At 35.0% G+C, this 19459-nt stretch overlaps 1 protein-coding gene across 1 annotated transcript in view; it reads left to right on the top strand.

The window, feature by feature from the left end:
- LOC150110411 (macrophage mannose receptor 1-like) overlaps positions 1 to 19459 on the top strand; it is a 240588-nt gene that overhangs the window by 35470 nt on the left and 185659 nt on the right. Inside the window, exons 9-13 of the mRNA XM_090397710.1 lie at positions 360 to 453; positions 9746 to 9915; positions 16406 to 16580; positions 16989 to 17123; positions 18932 to 19054. Coding sequence (XP_090253836.1) covers positions 360 to 453; positions 9746 to 9915; positions 16406 to 16580; positions 16989 to 17123; positions 18932 to 19054 — 697 coding nt within the window. The remainder of the gene's footprint in view (positions 1 to 359; positions 454 to 9745; positions 9916 to 16405; positions 16581 to 16988; positions 17124 to 18931; positions 19055 to 19459) is intronic.

The following is a 19459-nucleotide window of genomic DNA, read 5'->3' as shown; positions in this document are numbered from 1 at the left end:
ATAGAAATAATAATAAAAAAGGAACGTAGAATGCAAACTGTTTTGGACAAGAGTGCAGGTTCGGGGCTAAGTATGAAAAGATATCAATTGGCATTTAAAAATATCAGTGAGCTATGGATATAAGTGTAGAGACTTACCGCCAATCGATTGCGAAGAATCAGTTAAGGGTAAAGGAGTTCCACCTATTCCATTTAGGGAACACTCAGTACGTAATATGCCTATCTTTTGAGTTAATAATTTTGCAATCGTATTAAATTTTCGATGTTTAATAATGTTAGAAATATTAAAATTAAATACATATATATGTTTTAAATATTTTACCTATGCAATCTGTTCTTTTTTAATTTTTCACTATTTAGAAAACATGTGCGATGATATGGTTAATTTCTGAAGGGAAGTGGCGTTTTCATTTCTGTTCACTCAAACAGCCTTTCGTCTGTGAAACTAATCCATGTAAGCAACTTGTAGTATGTAGAAATATATATAGATGGCGAAATTTGAATTAGAAAGTGTTAAAGAGATTACTGTGCTTATCAGATTAGAGATTTTTCAAAAAGAATTTGATGAATGCAAATTGAATTATTTTAAAATGCGAAATTTAACATTTACAGAGGATAGATCACGATTTGTAGGTTACTCAACTGACAGTTAACAAGACTGCTAAAGACACATTTAAGATTCTCCCAAATATACGAGCAGTTGTATAGTATTAAATCAGTTAAAGAGAGTAATTAATATTATTAATGAATGTCTTCCAAAATTTTGAACTTTGCGTAATAATTCTCTCAAACCCATCGCAAAAACACAAGTTTGAGGTACAAAAATAATGTCTGTCACTTAGTAGATTCCTTGATCCGAGGAGAAGGAAGCCCCAAACACGGAGAATTTAGATCAAACCCTGAAGGGTGGGTACTCTCTACCAAAAAGAAACATTTCGAAAATTGAAGAAACTAATGGCGCCACCTGTTGTATTTTTTTATTGACAAAAGTGGCAACCTTCATTAGTATTGTATCAACTATTTATGACATTTGTTTCATTAGAAGCCGAGTTACAGTGTGTTTTGACGAACGGTCAGAAAATGAGTTTCAAACAGAGAGCTGCGATTGACGTTTGTATTAATCTTGGTAAAAGCTTTACCGAAACATATCAAATGCTTCAATGCTTATCCAAAAGCATCAGATGCTTCAAAAAGCATAACTGCTTATCCTGTACTCAAGTTCACGAGTAGTTTAAGCTTGAGAACGATGAAAAGCCGAGCCGTCCAAAAACTAGACTGAGCGAAGTTAGCATCCAAAAGGTGCGTGATTTCATCAAAGAAAACGCGAAATCGTCCGTGAAATTGATTGAAGTTGAATTCGGGATTCCAAAATCAACTGTGTACAACATTTGGACCGAGAGTTTGGGCTTTCGGAAAATGAATTCGCGATTTGTTCCCCACAAGTTGTCCGACGACCAAAAAATTGTTTCAAATTGAACACTGCAATGACCTCATTAAAACCGCTCGTAAGGACTCTTCCTTGAAACGAACGTTACTGAACGTGACGAAACATGGTCTTTTCAGTGTGAGCCTGAAACAAAGTGCCAGAATGCTGCGTAGAGACCACGAGAAGAGGAGCATCCTAAAAAAAGTCTCTTGGAGAAGTCAAAAGTAAAGACAGTGCACATTTGTTTCTACGATTCCCAGGGCATTAACCACAAACAATTTGTTCCGCCTGGCCAAAAGTCAATGGCGAGTTTTATCTCGAAGTTTTGAAGCGATTGATAGCGAGAATTCGTCGCGTACGGAATGAATATCGTGAATTCCAACCGTTTGTCAAAACACACTGTCACTCTTGGCACTGTAACTCTGCTTCTAATGGAACAAATGCCACAAGCAGTTGGCACAAAACTAACAAAGGTTGTCGCTTTCCACAACAAAAAGGATACAACAGGTAACGCCACTAATTTCTTCTATTTTCGAAAAGTTCGGTTTCTTTTTGGACAGAGGGTGTAGATGTAGATATCTCTCACTCTTCGATTGATGGATGAACAACGCGAAATTCAGATAGACTTAGAGCTCTCTTCAAGAAAGAAAGAAAAAAAAATTAAAAGTGTTAATGTTAAAAATGATTTCATTTCATGTGTGAACGGTGATGGATTAAACCTTTGTAATTACTGCTTGAGCAACTGTGGTTACAAGGTGTATTTATTCTTCCGGTGAATAAATCTCCATGTTTTTAGTGCGAAAAATCCTCTCACCTCGGTATCAGATAGGATAATTGCCCATGCAAGCTAAAGGCAACCCAAAAGAATTTTATCGTTATGCCGCAAGCAAAAAAAAAGAATGAATGTGGAAATAACTTTATTGATTACAGCTGGGACACGAGTGTCGGAAGCTAAGGAGATTGTTCAGTTAATGAGTGCTCACTTTGTTAAGATATATCAACCAGGTGTATGTAGTATGGTGCACAGTGCTACTGCTAAGTTGGATGAAGAGTTAGAGGTTCATGAAAATGAGGTTGAAGAGCTTTTGCATAACATGGATAAGAATTTGTCTATAAGGACAGATGGAATATCAGCCCGTTTGCTAAAGGAATGTTCAGCTGAATTGGCTAGACTTTTCCTACATTTGTATACCTTGAATCTCAGCTCAGGAATGATACCACAGAAATGGAAGGAATGTAATATAGTTCCATTGCACATGGGTGGTGCACAAACTGGTGTGTCTAACTACCGACCTATCAATATTTCTGGTGTGGTAGTGAAGATTTTAGAGAAGTTAGTAAGAACTCGCATACAGAAATGGGTAGAGAATGATTCTATACTCTGCAGAAAACAGCATGGGTTTACTAAAGGCAGGTCATGTTTTAGCAATTTGCTCATATTTTATATCAATATTACGGCAGAGTTGGATAAAGGGAATGGATACACTATGATAATATTGGATTTTTCTAAGGCATTTAATAGGATACCGCACGATAGGTTGTTGCGTAAACTGGAGAATATGTGATTGGAACATAACTTATTGATTTAGATCAGAGGATGATTAACAGAAAGATATCAAAAAGTGGTATAGAGTGGGTGTGAATCTACCAGATTTAAGGTAACCAGTAGTGTACCTCAGGGTTCAGTTCTTGGGCCATTATTGTTCAATCTATACATTAATGACTTCAAGCAGGGTCTATAATCAGATTTGCAATTGTTTGCTGATGATGCGAAGATAGGCAAGGCAATCAGGGATGGTACATATATTCAACAATTACAAAATGATTTGAATAGACTGGAATTCTAGGAAAACGAAAATGGCTCTCAGTTTAATGCTAGTAAGTGTAAAGTTATGTACTTTGGCGTGATTAGAGATCCAGGGACATATTATATTAGCGGGGTTATGCTACAAGAAACTGAAGAAGCAAGGGATCTTGGTGTATTGGTGGATAAGAATTTGAAGTTCAAGGGTCACATAGCAAACGTTGCAATTACAACTGAGAGGATAATTGCTATGATGAAGCGAACCTTGTCATATAAGAATAAGGAAGTAATTTTACCTCTTATAAGGCTTTGATAAGACCACACTTGGATTATTGTGCACAGATTTGTCCTCCCGGTTTAAAGAGGATAAAGAAGCTGTGGAAAGGGTGCAAAGAAGCGTTACGAAGATTATATCTGGATTATGGGATTTAGATTATGAAGACAGATTGCGAGTATGTGGATTACAGACTCTGTTTAACAGGAGAAAGAGGGGGTGATATGATTATAGGTCTATAAACTTCTGAATGGATGTTATAGGATACCATCTGATGAAATTTTTTGTTTTATGGAAGGCGAGGAGAGAACATGGGGGCATCCATGGAAGTTAAGGTTGTTCTCTGTCAAGAAAGGGGTACTATACTTTCCCTTAAATTAATTTAAGGGAAGGTATAATAGCTGGGTATGGTAATTTACAGCCTCCGTCGATGAGTCCTTGACTCCCTGGAGGTCTCATATATATATTTTTTTTAATAAGAATGATAATTTATTGATTGCTATTTTATTGTATGTTCAAATAGATATTTGTATATACAATAAGCATCTTGTGTGACATTGCACCTTTACAGAGTTCAGCACTAAATCATGCAATTTCTACATTACATTTCAATTAAAAATTATAATAATACATTTTTACGCTTATATTATGTATTTACAACATATGTTCTTCTAATATTAACAATGATGATTATACAGAGTTTTGTGTATAATTTTTTTTTTCAAGGTGTGAGAAAGAGTGATTATTCAAGAAAATTTCTGCATTTGTTTATAAGGATTACTTGTAGATGAGTGAGGCAATAATAATAATAATAATAATAATAATAATTTATTATTTTTTTTTTGTTCTTTCAAATATTTACATATGTACAATGACCATCTATTCAGTATATTATTTTACGAGGTTCAGCACTTTGTGCTATATATAATGAGATTTAAATAGTAATGATGATAACAGTTTTTTTTTAATAACAATCATAATAATAATTTTTATAAATCAATAATAATAATAATAATTTACTTTCATGTGAAAGGCCCCCGAACCGGTTCAACGCTTAGACGGAATTCATAAGGAATAAGGAATACATAGATATTTCAATAATTCATAGAAATGAGAAAAATTGGTATATTAGAGTGCAGTTTGCACGAAAGTGAATCGCACGGAGGCAGATTTTTTTTTGGCTTGGAGAAAAAAGTTACTTCAAATTTTCGCCGATAGAAGGCGTTGTACCACATGCATCCTTTGTAAATATGGGCAAATGGAGAGTTCTATAAACGAAGGGTGTACTGCTGAATGCTTGCGAATTCCCAGTCATTGGGGTGAACAGCATTGTTTTTTTTTGAAAAAGAAAAATCAGTTGCTGCGATGCTTACTTTGGTGGTGTGATGATTATGCACAATGAAGGATGCGGAATTTTCGCTATGCTTGTGATTCTTGCAGCTTCCCGTGCACTGTGCACTCGGCTTGTTGATTGTGCCGCTAGGGCATTCACTTGCAATACCACGACCAGTAACGTAGCTAGGGGGGAGTTCCCACCCTGGGCGGCACTTTTCACGTGAGACACAATTTTATTTTTCGACAATTCTTTTATTTATATTAACATAGTAATTTTTATTAATTAATAATTAGTTTTTAACAACTATACTTACAACTAAAATAACCATAAACATAGTTATTTAAATTAAGGGGATATTAAATCCCACATTGTTTTAAAACCGAATAAGAAACTCAAAGATCGGAATCAGAGAGTTTCTTGCCGAATATAGTGAACTATAAAGTATCGGCGACCACTAGCGTGAGCTAAATGCAAGTGACCCTAGCACGTAGTGCAATACCGGAGAACTCGTAGCAAAGTCGGTAAAGTTTTGATCGCTATTCTTAGGTATTTCCCATAATGTAAAAACACATTTCCTAGAAAATCTATGCTGTTATTACATTATGGTAGGGAGGTCACTACCCAGACCGGTTTCATTTTTTGAGTCTTCATCAGTGAGTAGCTAGATCTAATACCGAAGTGTATAGCGAAAAGAACTTATAGACTCTGCTATACGAGTTTCGCAATACTTTATAGTTTACTATACTATATTCGGCAAGAAACTCTCTGATTCCAATCTTTGAATTTCTTATTCGGTTTTAAAACTATGTGGGATTTAATATCCCCTTAATTTAAATAATGTTTTCATTGCTGAAATGAAGCTTATTAGCTCTTTATATTTAAATTAACATAAACATAATGTTTTAATTTATTTCCATATACGTCGTTTTGACTTTTTGTAGTATTATTGCTGTATATTCAGAGAGGTGGCAAACTTAGAATTCCCCTGGGCGGCAATAGCTCTAGCTACGCCACTGACCACAACGCTGGTACGGGCTTTGGATAACACTGGTCTGCCTGTTCGAGGGCGATCTGACAAATTTCCAGTTTTCTCGAAACGTCATATTAGAGACAGTATTCCGGCAGGAGTGATAGAACCTGTACCTTTCTTCATTCTTTTCTGCGTTCGAAACTTTCGTAAATCTTCCACTACCGATACCCCCACTTACTTAAGACAACTTCACTAACAATATCTTATCCACCAAAGTAAGCGTGACAGCAACATTATTTTTTCTTTTCACGAAAGTAATTCTGTTCACTCCAATGACTGGGAATTCGCACGCATTCATTATGAACTGTCAGCAGTACACCCTTCGTTTTATAGAACTCTCATTTGCATATTTTCAAACGATGCATGTGATACAGCGCCCTCTATCGGCGAAAATTTGAAGTAACTTTTTCTCCCGGCCAAAAAAAAACCGCCTCCATACCATTCACTTTCGTGCAAACCGCACTCTAATATACCAATTTTTTAAAAAATGTTTTATGAATTACTGAAATATTTAGGAACTTATGGGACATCCTGTATATAATATATATATATATAGATGTGTGTATGTGGGGGTGATATTCAGTCTGTATGTTATCCAATGTTGTGTAAAGGCTTCTCCGATAGCAGGATGGTTTGGATCTATTTCTCCCATAGTGATGCATTCGATCTTGGGTAAATATATATGAATTATTATGAATGAACGAACGTGATGTCTGCGTAGTTAGTATAGTGGCTTTGCGCTTCGCTACCATATGCCTGGGGAAGGAGTGTCCCAGGCTCGATTCCTGTCGAAGACATGAGGAACTTTGAGGATCTTCCTCAGCCATAGCCAAGTTAGCCGGTCTTAGGTGCAGGAAGTAGGGTTTTTCCGCCAGTTTATCTGCCGTCTTTTATGCCGCAAGCAGGCAAACCATGAAGAAGTCTGCCGCTAGGCAGACTAGGCGGGGGGGAGGGATATATTATTGACTAGGCGACAGGTCGGCTGGGAGTGATACTAACAAGTAGTCGCATTTCAGTAATACGTGCACTATGCATAATGTTAGATCCTGAATGGAGGACTTTCTAAGAAGTTGTTCATTCAGAATCTAACAAGAAAATTCTAACTAATTTAAGATAATACCTGCACACCAGAATAAAGTAATAAGACCTTGTTAGCTGTATTAGAGAATGTGAATTGTATTAGAAATATTTATAGTCAAAACGGAAAACTAAACTAGAGAATTATGTCAGATTAATGATGACATGTAAAAGAAATATTAGGTTAAATATGTGTCCTATTAAGCTATCTCAAATAACGTAAGTCGCCAGACAGGTAATGAGTAACAGTGCAAAGGTCACGTCTGAAACGCACGTATCGGTCGTAACGCCGGAGGCTACGGCTTAATCGGAAATTAACGTTAGCGCGCTTTCCTTGAAGACAGCACCTAACAGCAATAGGGAGAGTAAGAATCATCTTAAGGGCATGAAAACTAAGGATCGTGCGAAAAGAAGGATACAGCAAAAAGAGGGCACTAGAACATAGAATATAAGGCAATTCACGCCATATTGCAGGGCTTTTTGTTCCAGATTTCATCTCGAGGATTCTTGATCAGTGGTCAGAGAAAGGGTGAGGCAGGGTTCTATCATGTCAGACAGTGGGCCGTTTTCCTGATTATGCTGAACAAGATTCCACGCGCAGCTGTACGCGAATCATCAGCCTATGCAGAAATCGTGCCAGTCGCTGAATGTCCCATCGGAAAAGAGCGGAGATAGTCCTCAGTCACGGAAGAAAATAGTTCGAGTCCGGCAACAGTAGAAAGGACGATGTAGCCATAAGCCAGGCGCTGAAATAGCCGAACGAAGGATGACCAGAACAACACGTGCTAGTTAATAGACCTTCGGAAGGAACTGGGTAATGTAGAAATCTTTGTTATTTGTTATGGAAGTGATAGAAGATAAATTTATGTTTGATTATGTAATGTGGACAATCCTTTAGAGAACTTGGATAAGATTTCGTATTTGAGACAGCAAATTCTGTTGGACAAATTCGTTCCTGACAAAGAATTGTCAGGAACGAATCTAGTTGTATGTGACTGAAGTAATAAGTGTATTTTGTTTAGTAGATAACATTAACTGAGAAAGCAACAAGTTGTATAGTATGTACTCTATGAATAGCATGCATGAGAGAATCTTAATTTAGTGTAATATTGTCATTGATTTATATTGTTCCTTGTGATTAACAATTTGATCTGTCTAGGTGAACTTGATTAATTTAGAATTGTTTAATTATCTTAGCATCAGATTTAACTTAGCAAGAGACTTAGAAGTTTAGTAATTTGATTTAGATTTAGTTGTAATTGTCATTTAGTTCCAATAAACATGTTTTATTGCATATGCCTGAATTCGAGATATCAAATTACCACTTACAAAATTAGAACCATAGCGGGAGAAATTTTGGATATATATGTTTAAGTAATAAATCATTGGTCACGACTGCAAACTACCGATATCTATTTAAGCTTGTATTAGAGTGTATGCCAATGAATTATGGCCAATGAGTGCTGGGAAATATTCCCTACTAGGAATATTTCTCAGAACTTGAATAAATTCCTGTTATAGGATACTGGCGCGCAGTATAAATACAAATTTGCCAGTATGTGTAATCTAACTAGATTCTACTCCAAACCTGAGTCGAATCTAGTTAGGTTACACACAAGAAAAGATAATAGAGGTGAAGAAGTATAAAAAAAAATAAGAAAGTAGAGAGAAACAACACGACATAACAATAGGAAGCGTGAATAACGTGTAGTGAAAGAAGATTATGAATGAAAGAACGAGTGAAGGTGAAAGGCAATTACCAACATCCATGCAAGGCGGAATTCAAATGCTCAGACTTTTGGCTAGTGAGCTGATATGTTAACCACTTGAAACTAGGTTGCGGAATGAAAATTCCCTTTTTTCACAGAGAGAAACCTACTCGTTCGTGCAAGAGATTGACTAACTCGGAATTTGTCAAAGAAAGGCTTAGAAAAAGTTCTTTTACTCGGCAGGAGTGAATGAGGTTTAGAATTCGGATTGCCTAGTTCTATGGATGCAAACGTTATTTCATCTGGGCTACACTAGCTACAGAACAAAGCAGATGGAGAAATATCCAAATGATATTATGGCACTACAGCCTGCCTACGTCAACCGAGTTGCACAAATTCAAACTTGACTTAGATGTTTGCACTTTATGCAATACAACTGGAAGACCTAACCATGCATACTTGACTTGCCCTGTGAATACAGGTATTTTCAGATATGCCGTGGACACTATAGGCACCTCTACTACTAGTTATGAGCATCAAAATATAAATTCGCCAGTATCCGAAGAGGAAACAATCCTAGTTATAAGAATAAGATTAAACTAAGAGAATAAAGAATAAATAAAGAAAGGTAACTATTTAACAATAGAGCAGCCGGTAGGATTTTAATTGTATAAGGTTTTAGGTAAGAAAGGATAGATCTAAGTAAACAACAAATTAAGCATAAATATAGGAAACATCGATTTAACATCGAAAACGTTCAGATAAAACCTGTACTAGTTCGCCTGTTTATACAAGCTGCGTTAAAAATTTGTATAGCTTGTCTATACAGGCTGCGTTTAAAATTTGTATAGCTTGTCAGTACAGGCGGCTCACCAATTATATCCTCCATTCATGTTTATCTTGTCAAAATGACCTTTGCCACATTTTAAAATATCATTTCCATGCGAGATACTTCTTAGACGTTTTATACGATGGTTGGTTTCTAGAGCAGCTGTTATCTTCGAGAGATGCAACATTACTATATACATATAGTTATATATGTTTTTTTTTCTGTATTTATTAAATATAACTTTAATCTATTCATTTTCAGTTCAAATGTGTAGCTCTGATAATCCTCAGTGGTTCTTCTTCAACGATTACTGTTATAGCGTCATATGGGCAAATCTTACTTGGCACCGTGCTAAAGAATATTGTGAGGAGCACAACTCCACCATTGCATCAATCCACTCTGCAAAGGAGTGGTTTTTCCTGTGGCGAATGGTATGTATTCATTTATATAATCATTCTTTCAAGTAATATTTATTAAATAGCAACTTTAATTCCTTTTTTCTAGTAAACAGTTTTCACAAATAAAATAGGATTTTTCAGAAACACGTAGCGGCAATATTGAAAAGTAAACATAAAGGATATCTTACAGTAGCTGCAGACATCAAAGAAAGATGGAAAGAGTATACAAAAGCTTTTAAAGAAAGGACTCCAAAATTATTGAGAAATCTGAAGAGTAGGTTTACACACAGGAGCCAGTACCTCTGGAGAGTGAAGTGAAATGGGCACTACAACAGCTATCCAGTAAAAAAGCACCAGGAGGAGATGGAATATCCATTGAACTACTCAAAGCCCTGAGAGAGGAGGGAATTAAAATTATAACAGCCCTATGGCAGCGAATTTGGATCACAACTACATGGCCTAGGGAATCGAAAAAAACAAAGCAGTTTATATACCTTTATTGAAGAAAGGCGATGCAAGAGTGTACGAAAATTACAAACTATAGCACTCTCTTGCATCGCCTTTCTTCAATAAAGGTAATTTCCTTTATTTACTTGACGACAGCAAGGCTTTTGAGAGTGAGTGAGTTTTGACTCTGTAGATCACGGGAAACTGAGGAATGTGATAAGAACAGTGGGAGTCCCAGAGCATTTCATTATCCTTCTGAGGAATCTTTATTATGAACAAGAAGCTGCTGTCCGTACAGATCTTGGAGAAACTGAGTATTTCATAATAGGTAAAGGGATGCGACAAAGATGCATTTTATCTGCGTACCTGTCTAACTTGTACAGAGAATACATTGTAAGAATGGCAGGGCTCGAAAGTCTTCAGTTGGAATTAAAAGTGGGGGAAAAATATTAATAACTTGAGCTATGCAGATGATACGAACTTTCTAGAAGAATGCAAAGAAGATTTGGAGGAAACTATTATGAAAGTTAAAGAAGAAAGTGCTAAATATGGTCTTAAACTTAACCTCAAAAAGGTTAAGGTATGGCAGCATGTGAACGTAATGACTTTGAAGTAGATGGGGAGAAAATGGAAGCAGTTAACAATTTTGTGCTCCTAGGATCCCGAATTGATAAAGATGGTTACTGTACTGAAGAAGTGACAAGAATATTATTACTCGGAAAGAAAGCAATGACAAATTTAAGCAAGATCTTTAGAGATAAAGATATTAGCCTCGCAACAAAAATCAGAATCGTGAAAGCAATGGTATTCCCTGAGGTACTGAATGGATGTGAAAGTTGGACCCTGAGAAAGAGTGTAAGAAGGAAGATAGATGTATTTGAATTGTGGGTTTGGAAACGCTTAATAAGAATACCATGGACTGCAAAGCAAACCAATAAATCAGTGATAGACAGAATAAATCCAAATTGCTCTCTCGAAGCTATGATCATCAAGCAAAAATTGTCATAATTCGGACATAATATGAGAGCCAATGACACTCTGGAGAAGATGATGATGATGCTTGCTAAAGTTGATGGAAGCAAGAAAAGAGGAACACCAACAATTAGTTGGGTAGACGGAATTAAAGAAGCAACTGGAGTGTGCTTGGAGGTTCTGAAAGATATGGTCAATGACAGATCTGAATGGAGAGTGCATGTTCATGGAGTCGCCAGGCGAAAACGATTCGACACACACACACACACACACACACACACACACACACACACACACACACACACACACACACACACACACACACACACACACACACACACACACACACACACACACACACACACACACACACACACACACACACACACACACACACACACACACACACACACACACACACACACACACACACACACACACACACACACACACACACACACACACAATATATATTGAACAGGTTATGGATTTTTTATACTTAGATGTGTTTGGTAGTTCAATGTTTCCTACATTTATGCCCCTTAACACTTCTGTTATGATCTAATTTGGGAAAGTGTTCTGAAAGGAATGTCTATGCATATACAACTTTCTATGCGTATAACTTCATCATTTTCAGAATTTTCACAGACATTGCTTTCAGAATACTCCTCGTATATGATATTCTGAAATCTTTCTGATATTCTTTATATTATTTGGTATTCAGCTGCAGTTTACTTATACTCTGGTGTGCAATCGAATTTGTTTTGAACTCATGTAATCACATGCAGTGAATGAGTCTTACAAATTTTTCGAAGAGTGAAAAATAGGGTGAAGTTATCTAGATTTTGATGCACGGAAATGTGAATGATATCGAAATTGCAAATCACTGCTGATTACAAGATTTTTATGCTAAAACAATTGTAGGTGTGATTGACGTCTTTGGGAAGTCAAGAATAAGAACTGTGATAGTGATGGTGACATAAAAAATGAAACTGATGATTTTCCTAAGAACAAAAGGGAAGAGTCAATCGGAGAAATTCTGCAGATCACAAGCACGCAAACTGAATATTACATTAGCACTAGTCAACCAAATAACTTGAAGGACTTGATGGAACCAAGTCTTTTAATAGTTATTAAAAGACCTGGTTCCATCAATATATCAATATATATCAATATTTCAATAATACATCAATATTTCAATATATCAATAATACATCAATTGCAAATCGAAGTTGAACGAATCTGGCAAAAGATAACGAAAGTTGTTCCCAAATTAATAGGTGCTTTAGGCGCCATCCCTAAAACATTGAAAAAACATCTAGAAGCACTCGAATTCGATGGATTAAAAATTGGGCAGCTGCAAAAGGCAGCTTTGTTCGGCAGAGCTTTCATTTCATTTTATTTCCACAACTCAGAGGCCCTTGGTCAGGGCTCGAATTAGGGGAATATAACTTCCTGCCTTTTTTTAAGACTGAGGAAGCAAATCAAGCTTTGATGAATATTCTATATATATATGTATATATATATATATATATATATATATATATATATATATATATATATATATATATATATATATATATATTATATATATATATATGAACGATGTGATAACATTTTAAATTGCGATTATGCAGAGTTTGCGATTCAGCTTGCAGAATTCGATTTCCTTAATCTCCACTGTTGCCTTCGTTGCCCCAAATACTCTCACTGCACTAAACTCTCTTAACCGTATGATCTTTATCATTTTCACATTAAGCAACTTATCTCATTTCTGTGCTTTCTAAAGTAATGGAGAAACACTTACACTAAAAGTATATGCAGTCTTGAATTGTCTCAACTAATATATGATGGCCAGTGTCGATTCCCAGTGTCGATCAAACAGGTGATCTTACTTATGTTCCCTCACTTTTGGATCAGCTGCCTGGAAAACTTTCGAGAATCTTAAGTGAATATTCTTGGTATGCCGTCTTAAGCAACTAATTAGAGTTGGCACATAGGTGTATTGATGGTAAACTCCAATCGTAAGGAGGTCTGTCGTCTCGGTCACTACCTTTCTGTTTGAACGCGCATTATGTGTGATAGTAGATTGATGGTGCTTTATTGTCAAACTCTGAAACTAATGGTCGAGTTCCGCACTTATTTTTTTTCACATACTCGATTACTTTCTTCCTTCGCTTAATCAATCAATATTAATAAATATCAATATTCATCAATACCTTTATCAGTTAGTTACCAATCCAATAAACACTATTGCTTGTCATTGTACATTGGCCTCCTCAATCTAAATTGACAAACCTTTCACTTCAAAAATCATAAACTCTTCCAAAATATCAACTGCTTAAATTCTGATTTCGAAACCAGGTTTAATGGATTTCTGATAACCTTCAGTTTCAGACCTTCAGACCTTGATAGTAACCTTCAGTTGCTAGCAAACCCCATTCCTATGCTGTTGCTTTTTTATCGTCATAAAAGAACAAGGTTATTTTCTAGACAAGATAAGATTTTTCTTCGTGGGAGATTACTCTAATGTCTGCTTTTCTTGATATAAGCTTATTACAAATATCGGCTCCACAGCATCCTAGAAATTATATTCTCTCTCTCTCTCTCTCTTTCGATCAAGGCTTTGCTTTATTTATGAGCAGCTATTAACTCTACGAATCACAAATCTATCCAATCACTGAATACTATTCTCACAATCGGGATGATACCCCCAAAGAGATAGTGAGAGTACTTTATTCAGTACGGAAGAGAGCAATTATTAATTATTGACCCATCACTCACTAATTTACTGCGCTATCTTTTATGCAGAAATTCAGATTATGCTGCTTTAATTTTCTGCAAATACTTCCGGGGTCAGTGTTCTTCAGAATTTCGATATTTCCTCCGCTCAACCTTTTAATTCTATCAAAACACGTGCAGCTGCTTTTCAACATTCCACAGTCCAATGATAAACTCACAAAACCATTCCCTCCATCTTCATTCATTCCTTCCACTAATGTTTTTTGTAATTGCTTTCCCTCTTATATATTCCATTAAGAATATAATCAAGTCCTCGGATCGTTGATAAGCTTTAATCTCCTCAATTTTTTTTCCCTTATATATATTCATCGTACTGATGTACTAGAGGTTGAGTAACCTCTTGTCTATGAGATTTACCATAAAATAAAAGCAAGGTTTTTAGACGTTATAAGAATAAAAGAAGAGTCTAAAGTAAATAATATTGTTTATAATAATTATATTGTTTTTTACGGTCTGAAATTAAAGATTTACCATCCAAATGAGATCTCTTTTTATTCCATCCATCAGTGGCTTTAACAGGCACTAGCCTTCCACGTATCCTTGGACTTCCCAACTGTAATGTGAGGATAAGGTAGTTACACACTATGCTGTTAAGTATTCTTGTTTGTAAATTGCGTGTTTTCTATTGGCCGATTTGTCTGTTTTGAGGGAAGGTTTCCGGAGGGGATAACCCAACTATCTCCGTACTCACCTTTAGTCGAAGGAAACCACATAAAAGTTCCTCACATCACTGAAGGTCATTCCGACCGAAGGGCTTCGTCTATACTAACTGTGCTACTGAAGCTCTGGTCTTTTTATTACTAAGTTGATTTTTGTGGCTTTCAAACTTTTCATTCTAAAAAATTATGCTCCATTGGTGTATCTGCATTTTTAACTGACAGTTACCATCTATGGCACTAAACTGATTTACTCTTCCGAAAGATATTTTACCACATCTCTTATAATTATTTCGTTTTATACTAGACTTCAAAGGATTCGCCATTTTGCATCCCTTATTATCATAGCAACAGTAAGTTGTGCTTCTTCTACCAAGCCTACTGACAGAAGACATTAACTTCATCAAGAACGAAACCTGCTTTCCAAACCACTGCCTGCAAACGTTTGTTCTTCTTCTTCTTCTTCATTTCGAATCCAATTTACGTAATAAATAAAATTTCAGACCAATCTTTCTAGAACGAAATAAGAATTATCATGGAAAGTTACTTTAATAAACAGCTGTATATTAATATACGAATCTTATATAGTGGATAAACTATGAAGTGTATTATTCTGCCGTGGTGGATTATTTATTCCGAAGATTAATCGGCAGAACGAACCCTTCCGTATTTTGCAGTGAATTCGGTTTATTCCGCAGTCATGGCGATATTAGATTGATCATGATATGATTGATTCTCATTTATTATTTAAAAACTAAATTTTTATTCCGATCACATCCCTATGATATGGATACATGCATTAACTGAAATAGTATTTAATTTTTCATGAACTTAGAACTGCCTCGTTTGATGTACAGAATTATGTTTTCGAAGTATGCAACTATTTTATACTAATCAACATTTAAACGATAAGGAATCAAACTTTCAGCATCATTCTCTTAGATCAATAACAGTTAGTTGGTAAATAGATAAAGAGGATAAATGTTTTATACAATTCAAAATTTTCAATCATAAGAATTCATAATTTCAGCATCATTTTCTTTAGATCAACGAGAATTCATTCTAAATGGATAAAGAGGATTCTCCAGAAGACAAAACAAGTAACTTATTATTGCGAAAAATATGATTACTTTCAAAGCACCATCCATAATGTAATTCAAAGGGAAAAAAAGTCAAATTTATAATTAAGTATTATCCGATCAAATAACTTTTATGTTAGTTTAGACGTTATGAATTACAGAAAATTGTTCTTCTTGAACTGTATTTATGAAATTGAATCTGTTGTATCTATGTGCAAGATTTTCTATTATTGTGTCTCAAACTGTGTGCGTGAAATTATATCTGAATTACAATTGTGAGGGTTAATTATACACGCATATAATATTTTTGAGGTCTATTACCTATGCGGGTGTATTAGATATCATCCAGATTGATAGCGTAGATGATTACAATAATTTTTGTTTTTTTTGTGACCCATAATGTCTAAATAAATTAAAACATTCTTTGTTCATCTCGAAATCACGACAAAGTTTGCCTCTACTTTTTTTCTTTCTAATAATTTTGCATTGTTGAGAGGAGTTCATTGTGATAATCAGTTCCGCATTTCATATCAATAACTTAAATTCTAATTTCTTTTTTCCCGCCAGCTTTCCAATAATAAAACGGAACAGAACAGAGTGTGGATTGGTTTGAATGCTTTGGGATTTGACGGTGCTTTTGAATGGAGTGACGGATCGGTGGTGAATTTCGTGAAATGGAACCACAACCAACCGGATAATTATTTGTATCAGGAACGCTGCACTAGTATGTACGTAGAAACAGGTAAGAAAGAGAATCAGATAATAAAATATTCATATCGCATACGGTTGTATTATTATTATAAGTGGTAAATGCTGTTAACAAATTGGAATTGTAGACCTTTAAGTGAAGACTTGCAGTGCTTGCTCATTATACAAGGCATAATGTTTATTAATATGAAGCGTAGCTAAAGAAAATTACTGTTATTCACCTTTATTTGTTTTATTATCCGTTGCGATATACTGTTTTGCGATATACCATTTTATATACTGTATTTTGTATACTGATGATGCGATATACCATTTTATATACTGTATTTTCGACGACTGTATCCTTTATTTATTTTATTTTATTTTATTGAAAGTTACTTTTTATAACCTTCTTCTATGCATTTGCATGATTATTCTTAAACTTCAGTCTTTCAATTTGTAGGAATGTGGAATGATGATAACTGTAATATGCAGACATCAGTAGTATGCAAGAAGCATAAGTCATCCAATACCGTAGAAGAACAACCTCCAACGACTCCACTACCTGGATATTGTCCATCACAGTGGCATCCTTTTGGTTGGTAAAATTCAGTTGAATGTCATTTCATTTGAAATTGCAGTTACATTATTATTAACGATTTTAAGGACTGGAAGTAGTTTTAAAAGCTGATAAACACATTTTCCTACACGCATAAATAGCAAAATTAACAGTATTTTACTTTCAGCAAATACACTCAGAAAATTCAGTTTTCTAGACTGATCAGTTATTCATATTTTTTAAAAATTGCTAAATAAATAAACAACTAGCTGGAAAGTCTATTAAATAGAACACCCAGCATTTCTATTCGTTACAATTTGAAATTCTGTCTGCATTGTAGTCACGTTTTATTATTCGTTTTTTTTTATCTATACTCATGTGCAAGCCACCATGGAAAAAAAATAAGAGAGTCAGATATACCACACAGTAAATGTTTTAATAGTTTGTGTTGATATTAAAGTTACGACCTTTAAATTTTGATTTAATGAACAGTCACCTTCACGTTATGATTCTCACTGTTTTATCACAATAATTGCAGTTCCCCTTCCATATTTCAAGAAAGCTGTAATCACATTACATCAGCAGTGTGGGCAGGCTAAGGATTAGATAATCCATGAAACTTGTTTTAGAAACGAGACATCTTTTCAAGCAACATCACACCTCCAGTGAATAGAATAGTGGTCCTGCATCAGGCGATCGCCTGATGCAGGACCACTATTCTAAAACTCATTTACGAAGATTCATGACACAGTGAAATTCGAACTTGGTATTGGTTGAAGAATGGGGATGGTATTCACCCGACTAACTAAGCAAACCAGTGCATCATTTGTTAGCAAACGTTCACTGTTATTTATATCTTTGGGTACTATTATTGAACTCAAAATTCATTATAAAATAAACAATAAATTGCTTTAATTTGTATTCTGTTACTCTTAGTGCAGTTTCCCTGTGAATAGTTCAATTATTAAATCAATTCATGAACGGAAATGAGAAATATTACGTCATAGATATAGTGTGATTTCAGTGCATAATTTGATTACATTTTCAACATACGTGGGCAGCAATTTTTATTATTCACACCATATTAATTACTTTTTAATAAAAATAATGTAATTAATAAAGAAAATCAGGAGTATAAAAGTTCAGTAAATCTCCATTCCGATTTTACAGCAAGTTTGATTTTTTATCTTAAAAATATACAGCCTTCCTTTGAGTAGCATTACTTAAAACACGCAATTATGTCCAGGAGCCTGATATGTATGTAAAATTTTAATTTTCGTAAGGTCTAGAATACAGACTTTGAATCGTGACCACTGTCGAAACCTAAAAAGTTTAAACAATAATGTTTGCCTATTGGCTATCAAATAACAATTAATGTTTATTATTCTTCCCTTTCATCAACTTTTTTTTTCAATGATGATTTTGCTAAGCATTATCTAATCCATATAAAGAGATCTTTGAGGATGGCATGTGAATAGAAAAAATTCGGTAATTTTATCAGTTAAGTAAGCCTGATTTGCAATGAGGCGAAATTTTTATCTCTCAAAATAAGTAATTTTTTCCCTTACCATAACTCATGAGCACACACACACACACACACACACACACACACACACACACACACACACACACACACACACACACACACACACACACACACACACACACACACACACACACACACACACACACACACACACACACACACACACACACACACACACACACACGGAAACCTTTAAGGAATTGTTAAATAAATGTAGGTCTGGTTGTTGAATACTAATTTGATTTGCAAGATTTCACATGATGGTAAAATGACGTTTGTTTTATGTATTTCTTCGTTTTAGGAAATAAATGTTTTCTGGTAGTTGGGGATCGCGACGAAGATCAAAAGAGTTGGGTTGAGGCTGCTGAGAAATGTTCAACGTTGAATGGTACTTTGTCATCAATTCACAGCATGAAAGAGCAAAGTAAGTGGGAATATTTGTATATAGCAAGTATTCATAATACCTTAAGACATCTCATCTTTTTTTTTATTGTTAACAAGCACCTAGTTAACAACATATACTGTCCTAAAAGCCATCATCATTATAACACTAATTACGGGTATAGACCATATTGGTCTGTTCCGCTCTCATTATCCATCCAATATCCTTTTTTGAAGTCTACCCAGTCTTCTCTTTCCAATTGGCTCATATTTTAGCATTTGTTTAGGATATCGTTTACTGGCCATTCGGTTTACTTACTCAATCCATTTTTGTTTATAATTGTTTAGTTTTCCTTCTATTGATTTTGTTTTTAGTTCTTTTAAAATGTCTTCGTTCCTTTCTTGATCTAATAATGTGTATTTTGCAGTTATTCTCATAAATCTGATT

Source organism: Typopeltis vanoorti, chromosome 1 (genome assembly GCF_054136105.1).
Source record: "Typopeltis vanoorti isolate ZY-2024b chromosome 1, IOZ_Tvanoo_1.0, whole genome shotgun sequence".
NCBI classification, from domain to species: domain Eukaryota; kingdom Metazoa; phylum Arthropoda; class Arachnida; order Uropygi; family Thelyphonidae; genus Typopeltis; species Typopeltis vanoorti.
The sequence above is the reverse complement of the archived record's forward strand: the minus strand, read 5'-3'. Positions and strand labels throughout refer to the sequence as shown.